The sequence below is a fragment of the Eschrichtius robustus genome, chromosome 1, assembly GCF_028021215.1.
Source record: "Eschrichtius robustus isolate mEscRob2 chromosome 1, mEscRob2.pri, whole genome shotgun sequence".
NCBI classification, from domain to species: domain Eukaryota; kingdom Metazoa; phylum Chordata; class Mammalia; order Artiodactyla; family Eschrichtiidae; genus Eschrichtius; species Eschrichtius robustus.
Window position 1 is genome coordinate 195,441,409 of NC_090824.1, and position 20,779 is coordinate 195,462,187.

At 39.9% G+C, this 20,779-nt stretch overlaps 1 protein-coding gene across 1 annotated transcript in view; it reads right to left on the minus strand.

Annotated features, from left to right (window-relative positions):
- CUBN (cubilin) overlaps window positions 1-20,779 on the minus strand; it is a 277,317-nt gene that overhangs the window by 105,839 nt on the left and 150,699 nt on the right. Inside the window, exons 35-38 of the mRNA XM_068562017.1 lie at window positions 19,621-19,731; window positions 18,150-18,278; window positions 17,007-17,139; window positions 947-1,152 (exon numbers count right to left, since the gene is read on the minus strand). Coding sequence (XP_068418118.1) covers window positions 947-1,152; window positions 17,007-17,139; window positions 18,150-18,278; window positions 19,621-19,731 — 579 coding nt within the window. The remainder of the gene's footprint in view (window positions 1-946; window positions 1,153-17,006; window positions 17,140-18,149; window positions 18,279-19,620; window positions 19,732-20,779) is intronic.

Genomic DNA, 20,779 nt, shown 5'->3' on the forward strand with positions numbered 1-20,779 from the left:
GGACTTGGGAAGGGGTATTACCAGCTCTATTCTATAATTTTGGTTTACCTATTTTACTTCATGTTAAAAAAGAACGAAACATGTTTTTTTTTTTCTTTAACTATGTAAGAGAAACTGACATTTTCAAACAACATATAGAGTAGCTATTAATAGTTAACATTTTATCCCATTAGAAGAATATCCTGTTATTACAATATCTGAGCACTTAGGAATATCCTAAAGTAATAGTAAACGTTTCTTGTGTTTTTTTAATTAATTTTTATTGGAGTATAGTTGATTTACAATTTGTGTTAGTTTCTGCTGTACAGCAAAGTGACTCAGTTATACATATACATACATCCACTCTTTTTTAGATTCTTTTCCCATATAGGTCACCATAGAGTATGCAGTAGAGTTCCCTGTGCTATACAGTAGGTCCTGATTAGTCATCTATTTTATGTATACTAGTGCATATATGTCAATCCCAATCTCCCAATTTATCCCTCCCCCCTTCCCCTTTCCTCCTGGTAACCGTAAGTTTGTTTTCTACATCTGTGACTCTATTTCTGTTTCATAAATGGGTTCGTTTGTACCGGAGTAAACATTTTTAATTTGAGGAATATAGAGTTTATGGGATCAAATGAAACACATTTGATATAAGTATACAAAACTGAAACGATGATACATTAGAAAACTCTCTATTGCAATATCATGAAAAATGTTTAACTTAAAATTAGGTAGACACTAGAGCTTTAAAAGAATGTTAGAACCACTGAGAATGCTCGCCCTGGCTCTTAATGAGTCATTCATATATAATTTAATTTTTCTAGTACATAATATAATAAAGTAATTCCACAGAGACATTAAATATAGGGGAATTGTTCTTAATGCATTACTGAAAACAGTGCTGTCCTTCTAGTTTGTAGGACACATTCTGGAAGCCATCACTAAAACAGAACCAACTCACTGTTGGTAAATGCAGCCTGGAAGCCCACGCCACTGCCTGAGCCATCGGAGACAAATCTGATCCATAGGATGTGCCCAACAATGGATGAATAATTGAGAGGGAGGACGTTTCCACAGTATCGTCCCACCAAGCGACCAGTGGCGTTTCCTTCCCGGATCTCCACAAAATCTCTGCTACAGTCTTGAGACTCCTCCACCTGGAAAGTTCTGATTGGAAAAAACAAAATTAGGGATTTAACTGACAAAATAAATTTTGGGATTATCCTGAATCACTTGCTGGGTTGACCTGTTTGCTTTTTAAATTTTTTCTTTAACTTTAATCACAGTGTCTTTTAGCTAACTTAAAACATTTCTTACACTCAAATTTGTTGAAATGGCGATTCAAGAGATACAAAGACAATTAATACACTGCCTTCAGGGAAAACTGGGTAAGAAAATAGAAAAAAACATGTTAGAAGGCAGATTATCATGCCATCAGAGCGATTTGGAGGCAGAGGTATCACATGCGATTGTGAGGTTCAGTAATAGCTTGATGGAGAGATTTTTTTTAAAGATGGAAATGTAAACATTAGCTGGATTTAAGGTGCAAAGATGGTGGGTAGGGAATGCGTGCTAACCAAAGCACATATGCAGAAAGAGTGGGACATATTTAGAAATCTGTGAGAGGTCTCGTTTGGCTAGAATACTGAGTACCTTTAAGAAAACATTAGAAGACATAGCTGGAGCAGTATGACAGGTTAATTTTGGGAGAGCTTAAATGCCAATCAAAGGCATCTGTACTTAATTTCTGTAAAGGTAGAAAAACATGGCATTTGCACTGAAACAGGCTAGTGTCTAAGCATGGCATATTCAACTTATTTATATTCTGCAATTATGATGACACGGGGGAATGGAGGGTGGGAAATAAGATCTACCTCATGTAATTGTCATGAGTCACATATATAAAGAGTCTGGAACATGTAGATGCTAAATGAATGCTTTTAAAAATTGGCCTCAATGCTTAAAAAACTTGGATATAATCAAGGTAATATGGTGTTGGTGGGAGGGTAGACAAATAGATAAATGGAATAGAAGAGATGGTCCAGAGAAGGATCCACAAGTATAAAGCCAATTCAACCCAATTCATGGTGCCAAGTTTGGGCTTCAGAAGAGACTCTGAGGCTGTATTTGGAAATCACCTGTACACATATGAAAATACCTGAAAACATGGCTAGATTGGGGGTTTAGAAATGAAAAAGTGGGGAGTGATACATAGAGAGAGAGAAAAGATAAGAGCAGAAGCTTAGGGAACACCCATATTTTGAGTTCAGTGAAAGGAAGAGGAAGCAATAAACACAGGAATAGTCTGGAAAGTAGGATTAAAAACAAGATCAGTGTCATGTCACAGAAGCCAAGAGAAAATTAAGGAGAGAGTGATGAAGGGTGCCATATGACAGAAAGATCCAGGATTAAGAACAGGCTATAGCAGGGGTCCCCAACCCCCGAGCGGGCGAGCAAATGAAGCTTCATCTGCTGCTCTGCATCGCTCCCCATCACTCACATTACCGCCTGAACCATCCCCCCACCACCACCCCTGCACCAAGTCCATGGAAAAATTGTCTTCCATGAAACCAGTCCCTGGTGCCAAAAAGGTTGGGGACTGTTGGGCTATAGGATTTGGTTACTCAAAGTAAATTAGTAACTTTTAAAGGAGCAGTTTTAGAGGGTCCACTATAGGATAATTTTTCACACATATTAAGGAGTAAATTAGATAATTTTTGGTGATTTCCATAAGACAATGAATTACAATGACAACAAGACAATAACAAGTTTTCTATAACACCCAACAACTAGAATTTATAAATTCTCTATATTTATATTTTTCATGTGCCCATTAATATGCATCAAAATGTATCAATATATAGTTGACAACAAATCAAATCTCAGAAAATATTAAAACTTTTAAAAAATATGTTCTCCGAACACTATAGAATAAAATTAGAACAGGGTAATAAAGAGATAACACAAAGATCCCATAATTTGGATATGTAAAACAACTTTCTATATAAACCATGTGTTAAACAAGAAATCATAATGGAAATTTAGAATATATCTAGGACTGAATGAGAGCGAACACATTATGTATTAAAACAGGCAGAGTTGAGCAGTAGAAGTGTGCTGGGCCCATAAAACTTAGGGAGTGTAGTCAAAGCATTATTTAGAGGGAAATTTATAGCCTTAAATGTTTATGGTAAAAAAGAACTAATACTAAGAAAAATGGACTAGATGTCTAATCCCAGAAGTTAGTAAAACAAAAAACAAACATACAAACCCCATAAAGGAAGTAGAAGAAATAACACAACATCTGAAATTAGTGAAACAGAAATGTAGAAAATACTAGAAAAGATTAAAAAACCAAAAGCTATTCCTTTGATAAGACTAACAAAGTATAAACCTCCAATAAGACTGACCAATAACAGAAGAAAACTTAAGTGAGCAATATTACTAATAAGAAAAGGACAAAACAACAGATACCCTAGAAATTTTTTAAATTATAATGAAATTTACTAAAAACCTATGCCACTAAATTTGAACTTAGACAATTTTTATAAAAATACAATAATATAACTAGTTGAAGAAAAAAATGGAAAAACCTAAAAATACCATTAAATCAATAAATATCAGTATTAAAAATTGCCTGCAGACAAAAGGAAACAAATACCTGAGCCCAGATTATTTTATAGAGGAACTCTACCAAAGCCTCAATAAATCAATATCCCAATCCTAATCTTGTGTATATTGTAAAAAAAAAAAAAAAAATAGAAAAGAGGGGACAGAGTCCATCTTGTTTAATGAAGTTAATATAATCTTGGGAGCAAAATCAGTCAAGGGAGGTCAAAGAAAGAAGTTTAAGTCAATCTCACTTAATGCAGATGAAAAATCTTACATAAAATATTAGCTAAATCAATCCATCAATCTGTAAAATATGTAAATCTTAATAAGGTTGGACTCACAATGGTTTAAGATGAAACGATCTATCACAACAATTCAACACACACACGTACACACAAAGATTTAAAGCGAAAAACAGATGCAAAAATATACGAAGGGAGAATCAGTGACAATTGCAGAAAAGCATTCGCTAAAACTGAACACCCATTCATCATAAAAACTCCTAGAGGGGGCTTCCCTGGTGGCGCAGTGATTGAGAATCTGCCTGCTAATGCAGGGGACACGGGTTCGAGCCCTGGTCTGGGAAGATCCCACATGCTGCGGAGCAACTGGGCCCGTGAGCCACAACTACTGAGCCTGCGCGTCTGGAGCCTGCGCTCCGCAACAAGAGAGGCCGCGATAGTGAGAGGCCCGCGCACCGCCATGAAGAGTGGCCCCCGCTTGCCACAACTAGAGAAAGCCCTCCCACAGAAACGAAGACCCAACACAGCCAAAAATAAATAAATTAATAAATTAATTTAAAAAAAAAAAACTCTTAGAAAATTAGGAATAGAGGGAAATTTTCTCAGCTGGATGAGAATTGCCCACCAAACACCTACAGGAAATATACTTAGAGATAAAAGTTTTTAAACATTTCTTTTAAATAAGAAACAACACAAGAAACCTTGCTCTCATCACTTTGTTGCATAGTATACCGAAGGGTCCTCCAGGGCAATAAAACAGGGAAAGGGGGAATGGTTGTAAAAATTGGAAAGGAAGTGCTATAAATCAATATTCAAGAGCACTCATTCATTCATAAATACCTACCAAGCACCTTAACATGTCAGGTCCTTTTCTAGGCACTGAAGTTAGAGTAGCAGACAAGAGACAAAATTTTTGGCATTTCTAGAGAATGGAACAGTGGCAGGATAAGATAATATGCAAAATTTAATAGGGTTTCCTTATACCAGCAAATGAAAATTTACGAGATGTAACTTAGTCAACACTCATTCAACAATATTTGTCTCTCTCCTATATTGCCAGACACTGGGACAAGACAATGAAGAAAACAGACAATGTTCCTTCCTTCGGCGAGCTTACATTCTAGAAGGAGAGATAGATAATAAACAAATAAACAGAAATATAATGAGGTAGTGATATGCTCTAGGAGGAAAAAACCAAGGGATTAAGGAGGGTTCTTTTAGGTAAGGTGGACAGGGTACATCCACAATTTTTAAATGGGCGCCATTTTTAATAGCAACAAAAAATAAGATGTCTAGGAATAAATGTAACACGATACCTATAAGACTTTTATGGAAAAAATACGAAATTTTAGTGAAGGACATAAAAGAAGACTGAATAAATGGAAAGATACTCCAAGTTCAGTGTGCAGAGTCAATAAAGAGTCTCCCAAAATTAATCTATAAATTCAATGTATTTCCAGTAAAATCAATAAGTATGATTGCATTTATGTAAAATGTAAAACAGAAAGCGATATCATGCAGTGTGTATGGAGACATGTATATACATATTCTTGATACATATATATAATAAAAGGATATAAACATGCATAGACGTGATACACGTAAAATTCAGAATATGGGTCATCTCTGCGATGAGAAGGTAAGGAAATGTGACGCTGCCCTGTAATATTTTATTTATTTAAAACTAATTTTTAAACATAAAAGCAATTTAATTTTTTTTTTAAGTAAACGAAGTGAGTGCAAACAATTCTTTTTTTCGAAAGTAAGTGAAAGACATTTTTGCTGAGAAGAAGGACAGGATAAAGAGAAGAAAGAATGGCCTAGTAAGACTATAGAAAAAACTATTGGGAAGGAAAAAAAATGTCTCGAGAATGGAAAGCTTACTTCCTTGCTGTGTATCTTTCAGTCACTGCTCAACATTATGTGAGCGAGACTTCACATGATGGTAAGTACAGCGCCCTCCCGGGGCTCTATCTCAGCTAACAGGTTAGGATGCTTAAGGTGCAGCTGACCAGCCTGGAGGTTCTGGGACCTCACTGCCCACTTTAGGATCGATGTATCAGGCTCACCTCTGAGCCGTCACTGCCGACCAGAGCCCTGGAGCAAACCGGTCAGCTCTGCTCTACCACTGACTTCTCAAGCCAGATACTAGCGCTGGTAGGTCTCTAGCCAGACAGTGAGTCTGTGGCTCTCACAATCCCACCAAGGCGGGTTATTACAGTGTAGATCATCTGGCTCTATATTTCAGACTTAGTCTTAGCAGCAAGCTGTGACTGATAACCGAGCACAGAAGAAATCAGGAAAGATCCACATCAGGCTAAACAAACCACACATTTGTCTTACCTCCACTGTCCTCCTTGACAACTTAACGCTGCGTGAGACAAAGTTCATATCTACAATCATTTCTGCCAAATAATTGTTCTGAATCCACCCTTAGAATAGTTGCCAAGTTTGGCTCTTACACTCAGGCTCAGCTTTATTATGATCATCATAACATTCTCAACAATGTACAATATGCTAAAATTGAGTTCTTCTGATTTTCAGAAGAAAGCTTCAAGAAGGGGTGATCGTTCTCCTCAGCAGGCGATTTATATGAAATTGCCCCTAAATCTTTTCTACTCAAAATGCTGCACGTGGTTTAACAGCATCAGCGTCACCCGAGAGCTTGTTTGAAATGAAGCATCAGGCCCCACCAACCAACTGAATCGGAATATGAATTTCAACAAGATCCCAGGTGATCAACATGCACAATAAAGCTTGGTCCAATGGTCTAGAAGATCACTAAGTGCAAGGTTTTTCTGGTTTTTTGTACCAGGCTGGTATAATCCAATGCTAAATGTCACAAAAGACATTTCATTAGAAAGGATGGTAGGATGATACCTGTAAGAATCAAATTAGACTTTTTAAAAAGTCTTATTGTTCTTGGAAGTCTTTGGTTTAGTCCAGTTCATTTTATAAGCAAATCCATCCTCTTTCCAAACACTTTGGCTCAGATCTGCTGGTAAAAACATGATGTGGAACAAAAATAGTACAATCACTGTTTCTCATTATCTCATTTTGATTCTTGAACCTAGATCAATAGCATTTTAAAAGGACTCTGCCAGCATAAAATATATTTTCCGTTAATTCCTTTAAATATCTGTTTTATAAAAAAAATTCTTTTGGGGTTTTATTTCTCCCCCCTCCTTTTGTGTTATAGATGCAACCATAATTTCTCCAGCTTTTCTCCCTACTCGATTTCACCACCGTGTCCACAATCCAAACCCCATATTTTAGAACTTGACATATTCCATATGTTTTTCATATGCTTCTCACCCACCCCAGGGGAAGTTTCCAAGCACCCACCTGGATATAGTTTAGACCAGGGCAGAAATAACTCAGAGGCCTGGCCATAAAGCCCTTCTCATTATCATCTGCATAGAGAGCAGCATCTTGCATTCCACAGATTATACTTTAAAAATAAAACTCAAGCAAGGAACACAAAATAATCAAAATTAACTTCTTATGGATGAGAAAGGAAAAAGATGAAGCATTAAGATTTGTTTACACGATAATCAGGATTTAGTGTCCACTGAAGAGTAAAATGAATGAAACTGGCTTTTTGTGTTTATCTTCCACCCTCTAGGAGGAAAGCCCAGTGTTGTTCATTTGCATCTAACTCTGAACTGCCACACAAGATACTTTAGAAATGGCAGAGTGAGAGAATTTAACATTCATTGAACGTCAGGTATGCATCAGCCTTGTGGTATACATTTAAAATTTAACATCTTTAATCACACCTATGGCCCTATATGGATATGATTAGATGAAACTAATCTCTTTAGGTTTTAAACAAATAGCTTCTTGACATTAACTTATTAGTAACTTAACAAGAAATGGGATCTTGTCGGTCTTAAACATTCCCAGTACCTGGCCCAGTTCCTGAGAACCACTGAACATCAGATTGTTCAAGAATGTGAATGTGGTAAAGACCAAGAGGAAAAAGACCAGAAAAGCCCTTTGACCTAGCAATTATGAGGCCTATTAAGCCATGTGAAGGACTTTGGACTTTATCGTAAGAACAACGTTCATGGTTTATTCATCATTGGATTATAAAACATCAATTATGGGAGTAACATGTGCTTTATATACGAAGCATCTATCAAGGGTGTAACAAGTGCTTATGTGTATAAAGTAGGGGCTTAATAAATATTTGTTGAATAAAGAAATATATATATATATATATAGTGATATATATATGGTCACATATATATATATATTTTTTCCCCATACAAAACTTTGTGCTTTTAGTAGAGACAAAAGCAAACAAAACCTCTTTCCCATGTGGCAGCTTAAACTTGTATTGCCTTTCAGGTGTTCAGAGGGCGTCTTTGTTTTGACACAGTGCCAGCTGGACCCTGAAGAGGCACTGTCTGATTGATGGGCTAAAAGAAAGTAACTGGAGATGTTTGAACGTGGTCCACAAATAAGACTTCTCTTTCATGTTTAAAAATCCATTCTTGATGCACAGAATGGCATGTCTAGAAGAGGAGCAAGACTTTTTTGAATAAACAGAGCAGTGTCTCCAAAACAATCTTCTTCTCTCCAAGCAAGTTACTTCTTATATTCTTTTCAAGACAGAATTATCAACCCCAACCAAAGCCCAATAATCTATGATACAGTAAAACAAATAACTTTTAATTTAAAATGGCAATTTAAATACCAATGTCTTGGGACTTCTCTGGTGGCGCAGTGATTAAGAATCCGCCTGCCAATGCAGGGGACACGGGTTCGAGCCCTGGTCCGGGAAGATCCCACACGCCGCGGAGCAACTAAGCCCGTGCGCGACAACTACTGAGTCTGTGCTCTATAGCCCGCGAGCCACAACTACTGAGGCCCTCACGCCTAGAGCCTGTGTTCCACAACAAGAGAAGCCACCGCAGTGAGAAGCCCGCGCACCGCAACGAAGAGTAGCCCCCGCTCGCCGCAACTAGGGAAAGCCCGCGCGCAGCAACGAGGACCCAATGCAGCCAATACATAAATAAGTAAATTTATAAATACCAATGTCTTATCATCCAACATTTATTAAGCACTCATCACCAGTGTGGCATGTCACAAGTATCTCTCTACTGATGGGATTAAAAGGTCCCATTTCACTTACCACGTGCTTTTCACTAACAACTTCCAGAAAATATATTATTGTTGTTTAATTTAACCTAAGACCACTCAGAATGTGGCAGGATCCTACTGTTGATTGCATGTCCATAGTCCATATTCAAAAAGGCTTACAGTTCAACGAGGAACATGAGAGTGATTTTACAAATCAACCACTAAATTCTGTAAAAAATTAATAAACAGATACCTCAGTTATACAAAGTTGAGAAACCAGAAGAAGGAGCTCTCACACCCTGTGAAGGTAGCAGAGCCCAAGAGGAAGAAGAAAGACTCCTCTTCTTTCTTGGCATGGACTCAGCCAATAAGAAGCCATGGACTCTTTGTTTACTGCAGCCCTCCCAGCTTCCTTTTCCCTGTATAAAAGCATCCTCCTTCTCCTGCTGTGCAGGGACTTGCGGGGGCTCACCACACGTGCAGACCCTGAATTGCAATTCTCTGCTGATCCTGAATAAACCCATCTTTGATGGGGAAATATCTGGCATTCTATTTATTTCAGATCAACATTTCATTGGTTCGATAAGCAAACAGGTATGGTACCCACAAATCCAGCCCACTGTCACTCACTGTTTTTCTCGCCAACCCTGGAGCTTAAAGGTATGTCCTTCTCCTGGATCCGAGCTCACACTCTCTTAGCGTTTGAAGCTCTCCAGGTTTTGTTCGGAATCTGTTTCAAAGCTTCGTTTTTCTGGTCAATGCTTTGTTCTGTACGAGTATTCACTTGGCACTTCTATCTGATTTGAGATCAGGCTGTTTCAACTGAAACTGGCTAGACTTCGACCCATTCCTTCAGGAGCAGGGGCTGTTTCACTGAAACTGTGCCAGTTTTTGCCCAGCCTTCAGCATATTCCTTTGCAAAGGGCTATTCTCTGGACACTGGCTGAAAAAACCTTTGGCCTGGCTCCTCTAGGACCAAGACGTTTCCTTAGATTTGGCTGTTATTCAGGCTTCCAAGCTGTCTGAATTGAGCTGTTTCTGTTGTAAAATGTTTGAAAATTGTCCCTTTACTTTAGAGAAAAACCTCTGAGAAATGGAAGCCCAGTTTTTGAGAGTACCCACACCCCCAACAGGGACTCTGGCAGATCTGATGTTTAAGACTAAAGTCCTTCCTCACGCACATTTCTAACTAAATGGACCAACCTGCTCAAAGGCAATTTAGGATATCAATGGCCATTATGGGGAACTTTTGAAATCCCCAAACTTAATTTTCTTAGAACCAAAGTAGACTACAATAGCTCAAAAATTTCCAGAAATGAGTGGAATGCTTACTTTGGTATTTTGAGGCTTCCCAACATTAACTGGAGTCTACAATTGCCTCTCTACAAAATAAGATTTTAAGGCTAACTGAGGCAAATATGATTAATGAGAGATAAAATGGCTCCCAATGCCTCAGGCTCTTCTTCCAGCACCATCTGGTCTCTCCATTGGCTCCTCATGGTCAGACCTCATCTCTGGGGCCATCTTCCTCCTTCCTTGCCACACCACCTATGCCTCCTCTGTACTGCCAACTCCCGCATACTAATTCTCTTACCGAGCTTCCCCATATGAAACTCTTCCCATTCCCATTTCCTCTGAACTTGTCAGAATATGTCTGTTTACAGCCACTATGGAGAACAGTATGGAGGTTCCATAAAAAACTAAAAATAGAACTACCAATATGACCCAGCAATCCCACTACTGGGCATATACCCTGAGAAAACCATAATTCAAAAAGAGACATGTACCACAATGTTCATTGCAGCTCTACTTACAATAGCCAGGATACGGAAGCAACCTAAGTGTCCATCAACAGATGAATGGATAAAGAAGATGTGGTACATATATACAATGGAATATTACTCAGCCATAAAAAGAAACAAAACTGAGTTATTTGTAGTGAGGTGGATGGACCTAGAGTCTGTCATACAGAGTAAAGTAAGTCAGAAAGAGAAAAACAAATAACGTATGCTAACGCATATATATGGAATCTTAAAAAAAAAAATGGTACTAATGAACCTAGCTGCAGGGCAGGAATAAAGATGTAGACATAGAAAATGGACTTGAGGACACGGAGTGGGAGGGGGAAGCTGGGGCGAAGTGAGAGTAGCATCCACATATATACACTACAGAATGTAAAATAGTTAGCTAGTTGGAAGCAGTAGCATAGCACAGGGAGATCAGCTCGGTGCTTTGCGATGACCTAGAGGGGTGGGATAGGGAGGATGGGAGGGAGGCTCAAAAGGGAGGGGATATGGGGACATATGTATGCATATGGCCAATTCACTTTGTTGTACAACAGAAACTAACACAGTATTGTGAAGCAATTATACTCCAATAAGATCTATTAAAAAAAAAAATTAAGCCTTCTGAGAATCCAGAGGCTAAACCCTTAATTTTTTGTACTCCCTGGACTAAAGTTGAACTGCAATCCATAGTCAAAGGTTTTCCCAAAGTAACTGGAGATGCTCACAAATTGCTGGAAAATTTAATATAGTCATTCAAACTTGTCAACCTGGTTTCTCTGATTTGCATCAGCTAGTTCATATGCTGGTCAGTGAAGGCCAGGGTCAGCATTGGATGAAAACCACTAATTGGGGGAAATCCTAAAAGGTCTCTGGAATTACAGCTGGGAGACCAGCCTGCTATCTTTTTTTTTTTTTTTTAAAGATTTAATTTTAATTTTATTTATTTTTTTGGCTGTGTTGGCTCTTCGTTGCTGTGCGCAGGCTTTCTCTAGTTGCGGCGAGCGGGGGCCACTCTTGGTTGCGGTGCGTGGGCTCCTTATTGCGGTGGCTTCTCTTGTTGCAGAGCACGGGCTCTAGGCACTCAGGCTTCAGTAGTTGCAGCATGCGGGCTCAGTAGTTGGCACGTGGGCTCTAGAGTGCAGGCCCAGTAGCTGTGGCGCACAAGCTTAGTTGCTCCGCGGCATGTGGGATCTTCCCGGACCAGGGATCGAACCCGTGTCCCCTGCATGGGCAGGCAGATTCTTATCCACTGCAGCACCAGGGAAGTCCCCAGCCTGCTATCTTATTATATGATCAGGCTCGGCCAATCCCTAGGCAGCTTCATCAAGCAGTTCCTAGGGTTTCTCCAAAACCTGTTGATTGGAACAAAATCCAGGCGTACACACAAAAATCTGATGAAACTGTTCATGCTTATTACAATCAACTTCAGGTTATTTTTAAAGAAAATTCTGGTCTTCCTTTAGATGTTGATTCTACCCAGGTAGTTTTTAACTCTATGTTTATTAATGGGCTGAACTGAGACCTTTCCCTTCTAGGGAAAAGGACCAGGATAGAATGGGAAACTATATCTATTCCAGATTTAGTTAATGTGGCAAACCAGCTCTCTCAAACTCTAGATGAGGCACCTCAGAGGAAGACTGCCAAAATTCTTAATCTTCAACCCCAGCAAACGAAGGCTCCTAAATGAAACCAAAACCCTACTAATCTCTATTATTGCAAAGAGCCAGGACATTGGAAAAGAGATTGTTACAAATTTAAGTGCTTCAGGTGCCTTCAGCCCTGTAAGCAGCCTTTCAACATCCTCCCAATTCTCACTGATGGGGCTCCAAGGAACTACAGGGATTTTCCCCAGTTCTCCCTCTTAGTTGGCAGGCAGAAACATTTCTCTAGGTTGGGGATGAACCTCTTCCAGTCCTAACTGACACCAGAGCCACACTCTCGGTGCTTAACCCCATTACTATAAAGCGGCCTCTGCCTCTGATAGTACTAGAGCTGATTCTGGAAATACTTATCATTTGTCTCTACTGAATCAGCTACCACCTTCCTTATGGGCAGAATCTCCAACTTATGTTGGGAGATTCACAACAACAAAATTCACAACCAACCTCTCATCAAGACTTAAGTAGACCCCCTCAAAACCTCTTCCCAGAATTAATCAAACCCCTTTTAGAAAAAGGTCTTCAAGGCATAAAACCCCTAATAGAAAATTATAAGGCTCAAGGCCTCATAATCCCTTGTACTGTGCTCTGAAACACTGCTACCATTTTACTGGTGAGAAAACCTACAGGTCAAAGGTGAAGGTTTATCTAGGATCTCAAAACAATCAACAACATTGTTATCTCTTGACATTCTGTTGTTCCTAACCCTTATATGACACTGACATCATTCCAACTGGAAGCAAATTCTTTACTGTAATTGATTCATGCAGTACATTCTCTAGTGTTCCAGTTTATGAAGCTAGCCAGTACCTTTTTGCCTTTATTTGGGAAGAAGAACAGTTAACCTGGACAGTAATGCCTCAGGGTCCTACTCAGAGTCCTTATTTCTCAGGAATCCTGAAGGCTGATCCGGATGATACAAAATTCTCTAGAGATTCAACTACTTTGTTGCAATAGGTGGATGATCTGCTTCTTTGCAGCTCCTTCTCAAGCCTCCTCACAGGAAGACTCCATCTTGCTAAAGCTTTTAGCCTTAAAGGGACCTAAGGTAGCCAAAGGAAAATTGCAGTTTGCCCAAACCCAGGTTTGATATTTAGGGTATCTGCTATCAGAACAAAGGCTATATCTAGATCCAGATAGACTTCATGGTGACCTACGTTTCCCAAAACCCCAAACTAAGCACAACTGCAAAGTTTTCTCCAGCTGGTTGATTATTGCTGAAATTGGATTCCAAATTTCTCTCCTATGGCTAAACCTCTGTATGTTGTACTCAACAATAAAAACCCCAATGCAATTTTAAGAGAAGAAACAGATGACACAGTCTTCAAGGCCCTAAAGGAGAGTTTGGTGAATCCACCTGCCTTGGGCATCCCAATGATCAGATTCTCTTTTTCCTTTTTGTATATGAAAAGAATGGGAATGCCTTTGGGGTACTAATCCCAAAACACAGGGACCACCATTGACCCATAGGGTATTATGGCCAGCAACTGGACCCTGTAGCATGGGGATATCCCCCTTGCCTTAAAGCCATTACAGCCACTCCCCTTTTGGTTAAGATCACCGAGAAAATTACTGTGAGATCCCTTTTAACCATTTTTGTACCTCATACAGTAGAAGTTCTGACTTCCCATCACACTCAACATTTCCCAGCCAGCCACCTCACTTCCTATGAAGTCCTTTGGTTAACTGCTCCTCACATAACTCTCTTACATTGTAATAACCTTAACCCGGCTACTCCTCTTCCTTCCATCACCAGCAAAGTCCCTCATGAAGCTTAACACTGATGCACCACCTCCTGACTCCTCAGGATGATCTACAGGGAATTCCACTGGGTAATGCTGACTTCTCATGGTTCACTGATGGTTCTCATTTAAAAGGTGATAATGGCAAATACAGTTCTAGGTATGCTATTAAGACTCCTTTTGATGTTGTTGATGCAGCATCTTTACCTATGGTTACTTCAGCCCAGACTGAATTACATGCTTTTACATGGGCTTATACTTTAGCCAAGGACAAAACTGCCAACATTTAGACTGATAGTAGATATGTTTTTGGAGTAGCTCATCATTTTGGAATATTGTGGAAGCAATGTGGTTTCCTTACTTCCAGTGGGAAAATAATTTTAAGATGGCCCCTGTGTTTAGGAATTATTGGATGCAATAATTTCACCTGCCACTTTAGCTATTATTAAGATTCTGGGGTATTCTGAACTTGACTCTCTGGAAGCTAAGGGAAATCACCTTGCTGATATTTCTGTAAGGAATGTTGCCCTTAAAGGGGCCAATAGCAGCCAAACTTCTGTCGTGGTCCAAAGGGAAATTTAGAAAAACTGGCTAGAGAAGCCCAGCAATCAGCCTCAGAAAAAGGAAAACAAGATTGGAAATTCAATAGTTGTTGGTTTCATAAAAAGAGAAAGCTCTGGTTTGCATCAAATAACAACCTATTCCCACCCAACACTCTAAAACTCCCACTCCTCACCGCTGTACGTGCATTAAACCATTGTTCTACTGACAAGATGATAGCCTTCATGAATCAATATTAGAGGAGAAACATTAAAAAGGCTGAAAAAAGTGCCTACCCTCACTTGTCCCACTTGTCCCACAAGTAGAACCAGGGAAGCCTGTTCGTACTGCTCCCAGACATTGTATATTGCCTAATGGACAATTCAAGCTCTGGTAAGTGGATTTCATACAATTTCTTCCTCTAATGGATATAAATATGTTTTAGTCATGGTCCATATGTTTTCACACTGGACTGAAGCCTTCCCTTGCAGACAGCTTACTGTCTCTTCTGTGGCAAAAGTCCTTTTGGAAAAGATGATCCCTACCTGGGGAACTCATCTCAAACTTCATAGCGATCAAGGAATCCATTTTACTGGCCAGGCACTTTGACAAGTCTGCTCTGTTTGGCTAGTTTTACAACACTTTCACTGTGCTCACCACCCTTATTCCTCTGGTTTAGTCGAACACACTAACAGCACCATTAAGACTCAATTGGCAACATTTATAGAGGCCCTCCAAACACCTTGGTCAAAAGCACTGCCATCTGTCCTTCTAAGTCTTGGATCTTCCGCTTTTGGAACTCATTAACTCTTACCATTTGAGATAGTCACATAATTTCCAATGCACTTGGTTCCCACTTCTTTTGACCCACAACTGATAAAAGGAGAGATATGCCAACATTGCAAAGGATTAATTGCCTCTATTAAAAATAACCATGTTTTAATAGAGCAATCTTTTCATAGTGTAGCCTTGGGAGATGAAGACATTAAGCATCACATCTTGCAACCTGGAGATTTTGTCTATTGCAAAAGAGTCCTCCAGAAGAACTCACTTCAACCTCACTGGAAAGGTCCCTATCAGGGACTGCTAACCAACCCTTGTGACACCAAGCTCTGAGAAATAGACTCTTGGATTTATGTGGCACACCTAAAGAAATCACTGAACCCTGATTGTACCTGTACATCACCTGGTGACCTGAAAGTAAAGATTTTCTGGAATTGAAGCAGACGACATCTGATGAGACAGCTTTCCCAAGATATACTTTTGAGGATGACATAAGGCTTCAGATGATTTCCAATGTCTATGATCTTGATATCATATGGACTTTAGATAAAAAGCACCTGAGAGTTCTCCCTCCTACCTCTCCTAATTACTCAGACGTGACCTTAATAGATTTTCAATCTGTTCACTTTCCCTCCGACATGACATACTATACCAGGAAAGGTCCTTCCTGACATTGACACACAAAAATCCACTGAAACTAGAAACCCTGACTCTAGGATCAGCAATGATTTCAGAGAAAGATTATGATCAAAAGGGGGAAATGTAAAAAATTAATAAACAGAAACCTCAATTAAATAGAGTCAGGATACCAAAAGGGGGAGCTCTCATGCCCTGCAAAAATAGCAGAGTCCAACAGGAAGAAGAAAGACCCCTCTTCTTTCCTGAAGGGCTCAACCAATGCGAAGCCTTGGACTCTCTGTTTACTATAACCCTCTAAACTTCCTTTTCTTCTTTATAGAAGTGTTCTCCTTCTCTCGCAATACAGGGACTTGCACGTGTCTTGCCATGGTTGCAGACCCCAAACTGCAATTCTCTGCTGATCCCAAATAAACTCATCTCTGCAATTTCCTGTTGATCCTAAATAAAACCATCTTTGCAATCCTCTGCTGATATCAAATAAACCCATCTTTTCTGACAAAGGTGGATTAGGATGGGGATAAGACATAAGGGTAAAGAAGGCTTAATTGAGATGGGGATTTCTGCTGGAAGAAAGAATGTTAGTGAGGCTCTGAAAGAATCTAAATGTTCCTAATTAAAAAAAAAAAGATAAAATTAATGTTATCTGAAAATGAGAATTCCAAAAATTAATGTACCAAGAGCTCAGGCATGTACTCTTGGTAATGTTAGGCAGGACTATAAAACCACTGCAAGAGAATTATAATGCTATTTATAACCTAAACTATGACTAAAACAGAGGAAATATGGAAACAGACTTCCTGAAGTTCCCACCATATTCTCTTAACAGTGGTTTGGACAGATATGTTATTAGTTGTCCATCCTATTAGTAACAGTGCTTCCTTCCTGCAGATTCATTCTCCCTGAAACAATATACTATAAAAAAGGATTTACATAAAAGACAGCTGGAGCTGGTTGCCAGGGGAACTGACAATGTTCCAGACACATTCCACATTAGAGGGATAAATTTCTGGGTAGCCAGGGCTGTTGAAGACGCCTTCAGCCATGTGGAAGATGCCACCACAAGCTAGAAGAAAAGAGAAACAAAGTGAGTGGCAGAGTAAATACTGAATACAAGACACCATAAGATAAAGGAGAAAGAACACTAGAAGAGCTGATAGCAGCGTCAAAGGATATGCTATTTTCATTTCATAACAAAAAAAATCCATATCATATATAATAAGGAAAAGATTCTGAAACCTGAACACTAAAAGCCACAGGGTATGCTGGATTGGAAGGAATCTCGGTAGATTCTTTTCTAAAAGCCTGTTCTCCCTGTGAACTATAACTTTATGTAATAAAAGACTCATTTTAATTCTGTAGCCCCTCGGTATTTCTGACCAGGATGATTTTCACCCCTGGCCTAGAACAGAAGGCAGTGTTTCAGCTTTTCCTTCTCAGGAGAGCACAGAAACATGCGCAAGTCTCCTTGGTGTTCTAAGGCTTTTAGCTGCTAGTAACAAGGCAGCCAGCAGCTGACAAGCAGCACTCTGCTGGCTAAGAGCCCCAGCACTGGGTGCTCCTCTTTCCCCTCCTCCCCATATGCCCCCATCCATCCTGCATCAGTGACAACACCCAGCCCTGCCTGAGCGCAGCTGTGAGGCCAGGGAGACTAAAGGACAGCAGGTGTCCACCCGTAAGAGATGCCATCAGACACTGTCCATCAGGGGCTCCCTTAACAAACATATCATGAAGGAGAACAAGGAGACACCGACAAGCAAGTCACCCAAGATCATTCCAACCAGTTCTCCCCACTTCCAGAGCTCATCCGTGTAGCATTAGTCACAATTGCCAAGGTATGGGAACAACCTAAGTGTCCGTCGATGGACGAGTGGATAAAGAAGATATGGTACAGAGTTCACTTCTGTTAGACTTTACAGGCATGTTAACCTAATTTGAAAGACAGTAAGGTTAGTCATAGAGGCGATCTAGGAAACTAGTTCAGAACACTGAATGTAGAAGAATCCCGAATAATAAACCAAGGATTTTCTACACATTTCTCTTAACCTAGTAGCACCATTTGCTAACATTTCTTACCTGACGTTGATGCAGCACATGTGGCATGGAAACCATCAAAATTCGCTGTAGAATCCGAGACGAACCTCAGCGTCAGAGCATTGCTGAAGGAAGTGATGGGGTGGGGCATGGAGGGGCCACAGTATCGGCCTAAATAATGAAGACAATGACAAGGAGAATGAATGATGACAAGTAAACACGCATTTTACTAGAATCACAAGAGACCAAAGCAAACAGAAGAAACCACTATTAGGAGAAACACTTAAATCAGGGTCAGTGTTGGGGATGATGCCTGATAATTCAAAATAAGCTATGAATACAAGCATAGGGGAGGTGATTTATAAACATGGTAAAGAATGTTAGGGGGAGGAAGAGTAATACAGATGACCTCTAAATGTAACTAATGCTAATGCAGTAGGGACCTGCACAAATAAATGTGCTAATACTTAAAAGCAACATATAAGAGCAGAGAAGCACGTGGATGTTGGAACCAAAACACCTGGATTCAACTCCCGGCTCTGCCACTTACCAGCTACGTGACCTGAGTCAAGTTACTTAAGTGCTCTGTGCCTCCGTGTCCCCACTTGAGAAAGGGGAACATTGATAACAATGAAATCCTCTATCATAAGAGTATGAGGACTAATTGAGTTACTGTGTATAAAGTTCTTCAGATAGCACTCCGCACAAGGTGTTCTATAAGTGTCCATTAAATAATATAGCCTCAACCTCAGTCAAATGCTTACAGACAAAAATCTCAAGGAATACAATCAGAAGTCTGCAGAGAGCAGAGAGTATTCCTCGATTGCCTGTTATCATCTCAGGCACTGTTCTGGGCACCGGGAATAAAGCAGTGAGCAAAACAAAGTCCCTTCTCTGATGGAGCTCGTATTCTAGTGCAGGATGAGAACCTTGGATGACAAAGCTCAAATAGGAGTGACTCATGGAGAATGTTTAAATAACCTGAGATTATTTTGCTTGAGAACATTTCAGAAACTATTTAGCAGCAACCCCTAATTTTTACTGGGATGTTTTACAAACAGACCTCTAGATTACCTGTCTACTATCTATCTATCTATCTATCTATCTATCTATCTATCTATCTATCTATCTGTTATTTTGTTTCCACTGAGGACAAAACCAAAAGAAACATGCTCAATTTGAATACGAGAACTGTGGTCAAATGTTAATAAGAAATTTCTCAGAGAATGCTACCTAATGCTGGAATGGACTGCATTTCACTACTGTCTAAAGCAATCACAACTTTCAATTAAAAAAATAGAAACTATGCATGTCCTTGAATATGAACAAGCTGAGTTTCTTGAACACCGTATTACATCCTGCTTTCCTAGCCTCTCATTATCTTTACATGGCTTATGATGCTCTTCATAGTTATTGGAAACATTCTAACCTGGAACGACAGCATATACACATGTAAGCACCGACACTGTAAAAAGCCAAGGCCACAGATGTGAGCGAGTGAGTGCGGCAGTACCTCGGAGGGGCGCATCACCGTGACTGCCGTCCAAAATCTCTAAGAAGTCTCGAGTACACGTTGTGCTGCTTTCAAGTCCAAAGTGGCTAAAGGAGAGGGTGATATGATTGACTGAAAGGGAAAAAGAGAAGACTCTTTAATAACGTTCTGGCAAACAAAACATACGGGGAATGATATTTCACCTCTGATCCTTTCTCCTGCTGGTTCTCCAGCAGGGAAGCCATGAATCTGGCAGATGTGCACAGGGGGACGGACAGGGGAGGGGGGTGAAGAGGAAAAGTAACAACAGCTCTGCTAAAAGCTCTCCTTTGAAGAGTAATTGAATCCATGCTTTTGAAAATGTCTGTAGATTCTGAAACGCTGGTACTGGGAAGAGAACCCTTGGGTCGGTTTATTTCATGGACGATGGGGAAATGGATCAACTGTTGCTGTGTTCCTCTCAGAAGTATTTTTCTTAAAAGAATAGTTTCCTTAAATTCTGATTCTTTACCTGTGCTTGTCAATAAGACACATTTTCCTCTCCGGCACATGTATCCTAGCATTCTCAGTGTTACTTTAAGGCCAGAACCGGGGAAACGGGAAGTTCATTCATTTATAAAGAGAGCTTTGAATTACTTGCAGAAAGGTACGTGCCTGGGTACATTTTCCTTTTGTTTTCTTCCAGGGTTCCAAATCTTCAGAATGGGATCTTTCCCTATTGCCGTCTTTATACCAGTGACCTCTTTCATCTAAATGCTTTACAACTGTTTAGAAATTATCCTTAGGTGCAAGACTGTGGGACGCGAGGCAGGGGACTTCTTTATTCAAGGCTCAGTTCCTGGCTACTTTCTTTGCCAAAGGATTACATCATTGACCCCCAAATGACATGCAGGGCAATAAAGATACCATTCTGTTAATGCTTAACATGCCTAGGAAAAATGTTAGCGAATATTTAAGCCAAACTCTTCTTTTTTTAGATGAGCTAATGGGGCCTCATTGGCATCAGTGACTTTCCTATTATCACACGGGTCATTAATTAGAGAGCGGAGTAAAGAACTTAATGCCTTTCCCACATTACGCCTGAAATCATCAATTTTTCCTGAAAACCTCAAGGAAGGGCAGGGCTCATTCGAAACGGGGTTCATAATGGCCCTGGGACCACCCTCTTCGCAGTCGTTTT